General features: G+C 41.0%; 1 protein-coding gene across 1 annotated transcript in view; it reads left to right on the top strand.

Annotated features, from left to right (window-relative positions):
* The window catches only part of SNX25 (sorting nexin 25), a 1427683-nt gene that overhangs the window by 938269 nt on the left and 477754 nt on the right, over positions 1 to 11660 (top strand). The window contains exon 10 of the mRNA XM_044064925.1: positions 1022 to 1186. Coding sequence (XP_043920860.1) covers positions 1022 to 1186 — 165 coding nt within the window. The remainder of the gene's footprint in view (positions 1 to 1021; positions 1187 to 11660) is intronic.

Genomic DNA, 11660 nt, shown 5'->3' with positions numbered 1-11660 from the left:
TCCAGGTACTGGGGGAGCTGGAGGAGAGAGATTAAGAAGTGATGTGATGAAAGACTGCCAGCTTACCATTGTCTGAGTGGGAGGGAGTGCCCATTACATAATGAAGTCTTTAGGACAGACCAAAGGCCACATGGACGCGCTTCTTGCAGCAGGGAACTTTGTGAGATACCCAACTTGCAAAACAGGGTAACACTCCTTGTGATAGTTACTCATTGCACTCCCTGCTTTCAACTTGCTGCACAGTGACAGTGTAAGGTGAAGAAGAAATGCCTTTGGTTGCTGTATGGCTGAACCTCGCAGTTAACACAAAGGATTAAGGCTATGAGCTGATGACATGCTTCCCCCTGTGTGGTACAGGGTTTGATACATTCGGCATTTGTTTACCTACCTACTGTGAGCCCTTGAGCAAGTCACTTAATGAGGCAGTGATTGCCACAGCCATGGCTTAAAGCAAGCATTGTGGTAACTTGAGGTTCAGCCAGAGTGGAATAAAAAAAAAAGTCAGAAAATTTGATTTCCAGAAAGAGAGAACAATTAAATCTGCCAAGGAGGACAGTATTATCTTGTTGTCCTAATGCGTTTTATGTTTATTAGTTTCATTAAATATACTGTTTGGAATATAACATTTTTCTGTTATCCATCCCATGAAGACATTAGACTTTAGGTCTCTTTTCAAGGACACAATTCATCCACTTCCTTTCCACCACTAGATCTGCCATTCAGTGCAGTTGGCATTCTGCAAGTATTATGTTGTGTGTCTTGTCTTACCAGAGGGCATGTGTCTGACTCCAACTAATTGTCCACAGTGCTGTTGGCTTTTTACCTAGAGATTATGGTTCACATTCTAATAAGGAATTAATTATCTTTAAATGTTTATTTTCATTTGAAAATTGAACAGCATGGTGGTCTAGCCCATTATAGGTCTGGCTTTTGTTTATAATGTTATTTATTTGGTTAAAAGCATGCTAAAATTATATTTTAGTCACATAGTGAAAAACTAATTTTGTTATTCCCACTTCAGATCCAGGCATGTGATGGTGGTGAAGAAGTCATAGATGAAGGCACCAGTAGTATTACAGAGCAAGCCAGTTATGCTGTAACTAAACTACATCGATTAATTGAGAAACTTGAATATAAGAAAAAAGCTCTCGACTCCATCCAGAATGCTCCAAAACCAAAGAAAAAGGTAATTATGTCTTGTACTTTTTTCACTACACCATAACATGGTTTAGTTCATTGCACTTTTAGATGTGTTTACTGTTTTACTGCTACCTTATGCAGAGTTACGTGACCGCAGACTACACGTATACCCTCAAAAAATATTCTTTACATATCTGAGATACTGCTTTTTTATCTTTTTTCTTTTTTACAGCTGTTTTTTAAGAAGAGTTATAGATTCATAGATACTTAGCGTTATTGTGAGGCTTTAGTTGCTTTCTGAAAGTCAAGCCATTCATATGTTACACGATTCCCAAAGTATAGTCTGATTGGTAACTTGGAGACAGCAGTTTGTACGTGAGGGCATGCTTGTGGAGAATCAAGTATCTTGCCCAAGCATAGGAGGAGCAACACAATAAATACTAAAAGCCCCTGATCAAGCTAAACAAGCAATTAAGAGGGTTAATTCATACTTTGAAGGCTAAATGCAAAGGAAAAATTAGCTTCTCAGGCAAAAGGCAGCCACAAAGCTTTTCTACAGCTATGCCCATAACCTAAACAACCTAGACCAGTGGAGGGGGAATAGAAAATTTACGCTGGGCTTGGCACCCATGTTCCTTATGAATGAAGGTAGCTTATAAATGCCTGGCCCTCAATATCCTCTTTGAATACAGGACATCGTTATTCTTTTGAGAAAACTTAACTAGGCTTAAAAAGGCCCCTTGTATGCAGTTCTTAATAATTTATGGTCAGTCCTGCAAGAAACCTAAGATTAAGGGATATATGGCTGTGGGGCTAAAAAATTAAAAAATTCAATATTTTCAAAGTGTTTGCAATGAAGTCAGCCTTACATGCTGCCATTAGAAAACTGAAGTAAAGTTTTAGGAAATGTGATATAGAGCCGTAACTAGGGTGGGGTGAAGGGGAAGCTTGGCCCAGGCACAAACTACCTGGGCATGAGATTGTCTGCTGGAGATATTGTGGCTTCTTAAATTCATGTGTTCAGTAGGGTAGTGTATTAGTAAGTCTAGCAAGGACCTTTTTTTGGTCGTCCACTTCAAGTTCGGGTTGAGGGGACAGACTGAGACTGATAAGAATGCCAGATGATATGACTTCAGCTCTGTTATGATATTCAGGAATTTAGGGATTTTTTTTTTAACCAATGGTGACACAAGTCTGCTGCATTTTTTCCTCCACCCAGGACCTTTACAGTGGCTTCTTTAACCGCATCTGATTGATCCATTCATTTTAGTGGGATGGTTCTCCAGCAAGTTGAGAACCCTACAGCCCAGTCATTCTTGCCCTGGAATCCCAATCTGACCGTCATTCCCCTGTGACTTGAGTGGTAGGAAGCAGTCCAATTTGCTGTTCCTGGTGGAGCCTCATACCATCTGTCCACGGGAGCATGGAGCTACATTTATAGTCTGTGATCTTAAAGGGATCCCAAGAATAGTGGAGGGGCTGTTTAGGACCTGTGCTATACCCTAGGGCAATTAATCATAGTCATCTTTGAGGAAGCATATTGTGCAGATCAGAGCAGGAGTTACAGAGACTGAACCAGTATGTTAACCTTGAAAAGGGAAAGAAAATTAATTGAGCTACACAGTGATTTCCTCAAGTTGCCTCCGACACCTGATACATCTGTAGAAATTGCTTTTGAGAAACCTGTACCTACACCTTTTATAGATGAAGACTGAGTAACTTACCTTGACATAGCAAATAAAATCCAAAGAAACCTAAAAGTTAAACTGCTCAATGTTAGGAGCCTAACGAAGAAACTCCACACCCTACAAGCTCTCATCACTCTAGAGAATATACACATCTGTGCAGTTATTGAGACATGTTTTAAATCTGCAGGAATTACTCCGGCAGTGCAAGGCTTCAGTGTCTTCCACACATTTAGACCATCAGCCACACAGATAGGTACAAAAGGTGAAAGAGTCTCAGTCTATATTAGCAACAAGCATAGCTCACGTTGCTTAAACAGGATGATTCCCCAGAATTTATCCATGTGTGAATCACCATAGACTAATCCCAGGACCATATCCGGGCAAGCTGTAGGTCACCCTCTGTGTCCGTAGAATCCCATAGCTCATACCTAGGCTTACTGGAGACAGACGCCATTAAATTAAATACCCTGTTCATGGAAGACTTTTAACTACCCTTCGGTAGATTGGGAAGCATACACTGTGTCATACTTGTAGGTACCATTCCTGGACTTTATTAACACAAATACCCTTGACCATATAGTGAGCACACCCACCAGATATACTGGACCTGGTACTCACCAGTGTGGGAGAGCGCTACAGCCCCCCCACCCCATATCACATCCTCACTGGTGAGGTCAGACCACAACTCTGTCTCCTTATTAAAAATCAACTCGGTAACCCCAGCAAACCCTGTAACAGTTAGGAACTATTGCAAAGCAAACAAAATTCTATTAAGCGATAGTGTATCAAAATTCAGTGCCTCTCCAAATCCTGAGTTCACAGCAACCTATGCAGAATTTTTCACAGAGACCCTGTACAACCATGTAACTGGCTGTATAGAGGCCTCTATACCTACTAGAAGTAAACCACACTGATGGATCCTAACCTTAATAGGGTATGTAACAAAAGGAAAAAGTCATGACTAAAATGGGAAAAGTATCTTCCCCAAAGATAGGAGTTGTCTGATAAAACAGGAAACTAAGTCTAGCAAAGCCATTTACCAGGTCAAGATGCCCTCACAGGCTAAAGACAACCACAATGCCTTCTTACAGCTATGTGTAACACCTCAAAGGCAGCGCATATCAGAGTGTTGAACTGGTGGTCAGTAGTGCCACCTTCACTGAGCAGAACAATTAGTGAATTTGCTGGATGACAAAATTCACCACCCACTCCTCATGAAATACCTATTAGCATAAACCCCCAACTGTTAGAAGGGAACAGGTCCAGGCAGCATTCGCAAAGGCCAGAAACCCAGCCTGAATGGGCCCGCAATTTCCCAGGATGCATTCTAAATAGCTTGAAACATGACTTATCAGGAACACTTGAGTCACTTTTCAACTATAGCCTCAAAACAGGCTTTCTACCATGACAATGGAGGACTGCAGTGGCTTTACCACTTCATTTAAAAAAACTCCAGCTATACTCTGTCGCATATCGTCTACTCCGAGGTGATTTCTGCTTAACATACAAGGCCATGTCAAACCCAGAGCTGTTGGACATGCTACACTTAAAGAAATCCCAATCCCTCAAAGCCACACACTCCAGGGATCTAAACCTTGTCATCACAATAAACAAAACATGCCGGAGGGATAGGTTTCTGACCCAGAGACTCCTCAGACTCTGGAATAGACTGCCCATACATGTCAAGCAGAGCACCTCTTTGGCCCTCTTCAAAAGGAACCTTGATGACTGGAAAGGAGAAAGGAAATTCACCCCAGGGATCACGTCAGTCGCCCTGCTAGACAGGGATCCAGGGAAGTTAATAGTGTGGGAAGAAATAGCCAGGGAATTGTTATGGCTAGGCTTGTATAGGCCCGATAGCCTAGTACCAACCTGTGAACAAAGCTGGACCACCAGCTGACCCCAGAAACCACAGACCTATTCGTCTAAATAGTCTAATAGGCAAAGCTATGGAATGAGTTATCACAGAAATGATAAGACATAGGCAACCTTTAGACACTGGACCCATGGTGGACTTTGAGAAGGTCACCAAGGTAATGGATGAGGGGAAAATGGTGCCTAGTGCCTACCTGGACCTTGCTAAGGAATTCGATACAGTATCTCACTCGGGTATAATTGACAAACTTGCTGAACTGGGCATAAACCCGTACATAACTCACTGGGTTGCCAGCTCCCAAACATGCAGGAACCAGGCAGTCAAGAATGGTGAGACCACCTCCACTCCCAGACCAGTCACCAGTGCGGTCCCTCAGGGCTCCATGCTGGGACCGCTCCTGTTTGGCATCTACTTTTCGGAGGTAAAGGCTAATGTTGAGGGCTGTTGGCTGACCAAGTTCGCAAATGAGTGTAAATTGGGAGTTACTACAGATTTCCTATGACACAAACATCTTATAAGAGGGTCTACCAAAGACAAATGACTGGTGCCAAGTCATGAATTAAAACTAAATGGCATGAATTGCATTATAGTGCCTTTTGGGAAAACTGCCACCCAGGCTAATTACTGCATTGATAAAACTCCCCTAAGAGTTGACCCAGTAGTCAGTGATCTGGAAACGTATGTAGATGGTAATTTGACCTTTGACCAGCTTGTGGCCAAGGTGGTAAGAAAATCATTCTGTGTTGGCCAACTTGCACAGTAAGTAAGGGCATGCCATCCAAGTCCAAGAAATTCATAGTGACATTTTATTTGTCCTTTATCAGACCCCCATTAATTATAATGTCCCCTTCTGCATGTATCTGACCAGACACATGCAATGGTTGAAAGGGTTCTTTACCAGGAGAATCCAGGGTATAAAACACATTGTCCTATACAGATTGTCTTAAAGCCCTCTCTTTATACTCTGTGTCCTACAGGTTACCGGCAGACAATCTATGCCAGGCATACAAGGCATCCTCAGATACAGCTCTGATGAACTTTTCCAGATCTGTAAAATGAGCAGAATCAGAATCACTACATCCAAGGATTTAAATTTCTGTTCTTACATAAATAAGACATCTGTGGCGAGACAAATATGAGTCTTAGGGGATCCCCATGTTGTGGATCAGGCTGTCCATCCATATGAAGCAGAGTCCATCCCTAACAGCATTTGTGTAACCTTGACAAATGAATGGGAAATCCCATGCCTCTGACAGACAAGAGGCAGACTGTAATGCCGTAACTAACCCCCCCCCCATACACACACACACACACACACACACACACACACACACATAGCCTCTAGAAACTTTCCCAAGTAACATACTACTTCTTAATAAATGCCTATGATACATAGATACACAACTGGGTTGGATTGCATAGCTAGGCTTGTTTATTTATTGACATTTGATTAGTGGGAAAGTCTGACTAGGTAGAAGTCCATTTTCAGTGAAGGCCAAAGGAGAAAAGCTCAAAATTATTACAAAACATTTTAAGAACAATAACCTTACAATCTTCAAACAAAAAACAAAACCATCTGCATTTTAAATAATTATAACAAATTAGTGATAATATAAAACATTGGTTATGAATCGATACAAGTTATATGACAATCATTTAAATTTTAGAAATTTTAGACAGTTTATAGATAAATTAAAGTTAAGTTAGTCTAATACAAACAGGAATTGCAATGTGAACTGCAGGAAAAACAGGCTTATGGTATATTTACAGAGAAAGTCTGGGAAGAGAATTTGATAGAAGTAAGGAAGTAAGTGAAGAAGGAAGAGTAAGGAGGTATAAGGAATGAAAAGGTACTTGTTCACATGTAGGGATATAGTTTGTTGTAGTTTTGAGCAACAACAGAGCCAGATTTTAGCTAGGAAGTCTTTCAGAGTCATTTTGAAGGATGGGAGGGAGGGTATTGATCTGATGGATATACATAAGGAATTCCAGGCCTTAGCAACATTGTAGAAGTACAGACAGTGCCCAGCACATTTGATAGGTTTGTTTATAAAGGCCATGGTGGTCATTAACCTATTATATACCTGTGAACCTATTACCTGCATTTTCTGTGGCAAAAGATAGTTTCTAGTTTGTTTCTACTCCATCTATTTGCCCTGATTGTGAAAGGTGTGCACCTACCTGTTTGAAAGCCATTGTTTTTAGATAGTGTTGATCTTTTTCTAGGAAAGAACAAAAAACGTTTCCTTGCTACAGAAGGCCTATAGCATACTGAAACATCTTATTAAAAAAATCTTTAAACTAAGCTAATATCTTAGTGTATATTAAAATGTGTGTTCAAAATATATGCTGTTAAACCAGATAATTGTGTATGTTAAAATTAGAATATACATGGTGTTCTTAGTATTAGTAAGTGGGATATAGTATTTTGTGTATTCAGTAGGTAAGTCCCAGTAATAACATTTTGTTTTGAGTAAAAAAAAACTCCACTTTAAAGTACGTTTATTTAGTATGCCCAAGGTGATTCTGAATCCTTACCCTTTTTCTTATCTCTGCTATGCTCTGCAGCTAGAAATTAATAGTTTTATTGGACTGTTCATACATTTTTCTACTCTGCTGCTGTTGTCTTAGAGGTCTAGATTACTTACATACCATCTGATTCCTTTAAGGTGAGCTTTTTTTTCCCCAACTTACAAGTGCAAGAGCAGGCATTCTAGTGCTTTCACAGTGGATGGGATTTTAGAGTGTGAGTGCCATTTTATAGTGCGAGTGCCATTTACCTACTGAATACACAAAATACTATATCCCACTTACTAATACTAAGAACACCGTGTATATTCTAATTTTTAACATACAATATTATCTGGTTTAACAGCATATATTTTGAACACACATTTTAATATACACTAAGATATTAGCTTAGTTTAAAGATTTTTTTAATAAGATGTTTCAATATGCTATAGGCCTTCTGCAGCAAGGAAACATTTTTTGTTCTTTCCTAGAAAAAAGAGAGGAGCCCAGAATTTTTTTTTTCATAATGCACTCATTAGGCTTCAGCTTGTATATTGATTGATGCAAGCAGCTAGACAGTAGGAGATGGTGCAGCATTTGCAGAGGTCACCATCAATTTGTGATTATTGTTGTACTTACAGTCCATTCGTCTACAACCCCCTTTTCCCATTTTTGCACATGGGGTCTGGGTGTCATTTCAACAGTGACAATCTAGAGCTAAGTTTCACACCATCAGGTGTCTAGGCCTGTAGTGACTTTTCTTCCATATCACACTCGCATGCACTTTCACGTGTCCAATTTAGTGTGTCCAATCCACCTACTGCTTCTCTTTGGAATGTGGGAGGAAACCCACACGAATACAGGGAGGGCATGCAGACTCTGCATATAAAGCACCTCCGCCGAGAATTGACCTGGAGAACCCAAACATTCAGAAGTATGATATACCACATATTGAAAATGCCACATAATGAAAGTTCATTGGCCTTGTAGTCGAACAAAGCATATGTTGCCCTTCCACCACATTTTATCAATCTTTTATTTATGTTGTACCGTTATTAAGTCAGATCATTATTTAGAATTGTTTTTACCTGTCTTGGGAAGCTGTTAATACATATTTTTTTTGTTTTTTAATTTGACCTTTTACCTTTTCTTAGGTTTTATACATTTAAACTTCAGAACTGCAGCTATATGAAGCCTGTAGTAAAGCTGCCTCTGAATAATTGGCAGTTAAGAGATTGATTGGCATGTAGAGCACCTTATTTTGTTTGCTTTCTTAGTTTGAGATAAGTAGCATAGGATCATAAGAAGTTACTAGGCTAATGACCCTAGGGCCCTTACAGGCCTAGCCGTGTACAACCCCTGTTCCCTAGAATATAAAAGTATTAAGCGGAACTAACAACTGCTGTCCCTGTCCAAGAGGACACGGGTGAAACTCGGGTGGTGAATTTGCAGTTTCCCATCCAATCATCCAAATTATGCCTAAATAGGTTCAGCAAGGAGCTCTGCGTCACCTGAATTGGAAGTTTGATCCAGAGGAGAGGTAACCTCTGTAAGATGTATCTATCTTCCAGCAAGTTCTGTTGATGTGACATACTAGGTCGAGTTCCCTAGAGTGAGTGCATCTTTTACCATTTGATTTATGAATGTGCAGCATTTCCATTAGAGCAGGATCTGAGTTTGCTTTATATGCAAGGCAGAGGTCACTTCTGATTAGTCTGTAAGACACAGAGTATAGCGACAATGATTTCAGTCTGTCAACGTATGACATATGCTGAAGACTATGAATTTTCTTTGTAAGAAACCTTTGAGGTCTTTCCAGTTGCTGCAGGTGCCTGGTAAGGTACATACCAAAGGTAGCATTGTACTTTATTATTGGCCTCATGAGTGAGGAGGACAAGGGGTTATAACCTCATTTGTTCTGGATGTAGTGCCCTTATGAGGTGGGTGACGTAGAAAGTCTTTCTTACCACTGTAGAGATGTGGTGATCAAAGGAAATGTTGCTGTCAACCTTTGTGCCCAAATGTCTCACCACTAATTGCTTGCTTAGGTTGTTATTAATGTGGTAATCTGCAGGGATGTCGCCCTTGCCAAAGGGAATGATGATATATTTTTTGCATTGAATTTTAGCAATGACTTTGGCATCAGTCATTTGTCTAAGTCCCCCCTGTAGGATGTCGACATCATTTGCGGGACTCGACTACACCCAGTTTGCAATCATCAGCAAACTTTGTCATCTGTAGGCCTTTTGTTTTAGCCTGCACATCCAAGTAGTAGATTCCAAACAATAGGGGCTCCAGCACTGATCCCTGTGGAACACCACAGGTTAAAGGTCTGCTGATGGAGGTAAAGTCACATATTTTGACTGTGTGCGTTCTGTCAGTGAGCCAGTTTGCAACACACCTGACAATATACAGGTTGATCCCCAGCTAGGTGAGTTTATCAGTGATGCCTGAGTGTAGAATAGTGTCAAAGGCCTTGGCCAGGTCCAGGTAGGCCATATGCATACCTTTTCCTTCGTCCAGGTCGAGTGTTTGGAAGTCTTCTATATCTTTGTTGATAAGGTCCATGATCATTTTTTTCCATAGCCATGCTGATTACGCTGGTTAGGTTTATGTGTCTGTAGTTCCCAGGGTCTGTGGAGGTGCCTTCTTTATGTAACAGAATGATTGTTGCCATTTTCCATTCAGCAGGTATAAAACCAGTGCTTACACTGTGGTTAAAGAGTACCCAGTGGTGAAGCTAGTTCCTGTTTTAAAACATTTAGAACGTATCCTAGGATATTATCAGGTCCCATAGAGACTGTGTGTTTGGAGAGAGCGTTTACAACCTGTTCCTTGGAGATATTAGGTGGAGGGCAGGTGGTAGGGCTGGGGAAATGTGGTAGAGACGAGGGTGAGATCTTTTCACTGAACCTCTCAGCAAGCAGGTTGGCTATTTGTTCGGTATATGTGGTGCCATTAACAACCATTTCTGCACAAGTCTGGGTTTTTCCTTTACGGTTGTCCTTAACAAAGGTGGCTAATTTGGATTCATAGCTGGCTTTAGAATGCCTTACAAGGTGTCTTATTTGCTTGATTAAGCCAAGGAGAGAATGCTTCCAATTCAGAGACTGCTCCTTCCTGCACTTGGGCAGCAATTTTTCTCTTATTGTATAATTTGTTAATGGTGGATGTTATCCAGGCAGCCTTGTTCTTTCTTGAGCATCTTGTTTTGATCCTGTCCGGAACGGCTGAGTCAGTACATTTGTATAGATGCTTATACAAGGTATTGGTGTAAATCCCAGTATAGGTGTCCATGTCATCAGTGATGGCAAGGGCTGTGAAGCTGTTAATGCCGTCACATATTAGGTTGCAATTGGCTTTGGAGAAGCTTTTTAGTCTAGTTGCTGCTAATGGGGGGAGGGGGTTCAAATGTTGTTATTACTTCTAATGAGACTGATTTATGATCAGACCTTACTAGGGAGGGCTGCACACATGGGGTGGTGCAACAATCACCCTTAGTGATCACCAGATCCAGAATGTTTGGTCCCCTTGTTGGGGATGTCAACCAACTGGTCCAGGGCACTGGAGTTGATAAAGTCCAAGAACCTTTAGGCAAGTGCTTTAGTACACTTATTTACCCAGTCTATGGATGGGTAGTTAGTCACCTAAACCCAGGGTGTTTGGTTGTATCTTGAGAGATTCTAGTCGATCCAAGTATGCAGTGTGGGTATCCTGGTTCATGGAGGAGGTCCTATAACTGGCAATAACTTGGAGAGGGGTCTTACCTACAGTCAGCTGGACCTGGATTGGTTCAAGGGAATCATTTTGTTTAACCAATCTAGTGGTGTATTTATCTTTGATGAATATTGATACTCCACCTCCTTTAGTTCTAGCACTTTCAGTTTGTGGTCTGAATGTGTGGAAGGTATTATAAACCAGTGAGGCCAGGGTGCTTTCTGTGGCCTTAAATGAAGTGTCTGTGACTTCACAGATGTCCGCATCTTCTAAAATGAGGGCTGCTTCCAGTGAGTGCAGCTTTAGGTTTAAACTCCTAGCGTTTAGCAGCATCACCTTGAGGTTGCTTTTTGAAGATATTTTTTACATCTGGAATTTTGTTGTTGTGACATTGCCTAAAAAAGGCACTGTAGGGGAGGCAAGAGTCTTGGCCAGTAACTGAAATCCCAGAGGTGACAGATGAAGACCATCTCTGGCAAAGCAGCATAGTCTATCTACCAGGTCATCCCAGGCTGACAGGTACTGGTTCCCCTTAGAATGACACCAGAAACTAAGCCAATTGTTGAAGTTGATAATTTTTGTTTATATTGTGGTATCATCTTAGGTGAAGGTAGTACGCTGCTCATGGCTAGGGGCATACCTGCCTGAGACACATAGTCCGAAAGCTCAATCATGTCTGTCTTCATATAGTCCAGTGAGGTACTTCTTAAGTCATTCACACCAACATG

This window comes from Protopterus annectens, chromosome 3.part0, assembly GCF_019279795.1.
Source record: "Protopterus annectens isolate FY-2018-M chromosome 3.part0, PAN1.0, whole genome shotgun sequence".
NCBI classification, from domain to species: domain Eukaryota; kingdom Metazoa; phylum Chordata; order Ceratodontiformes; family Protopteridae; genus Protopterus; species Protopterus annectens.
Note: the sequence above shows the minus strand (reverse complement) of the source record. Positions and strands in the feature narration are given on the sequence as shown.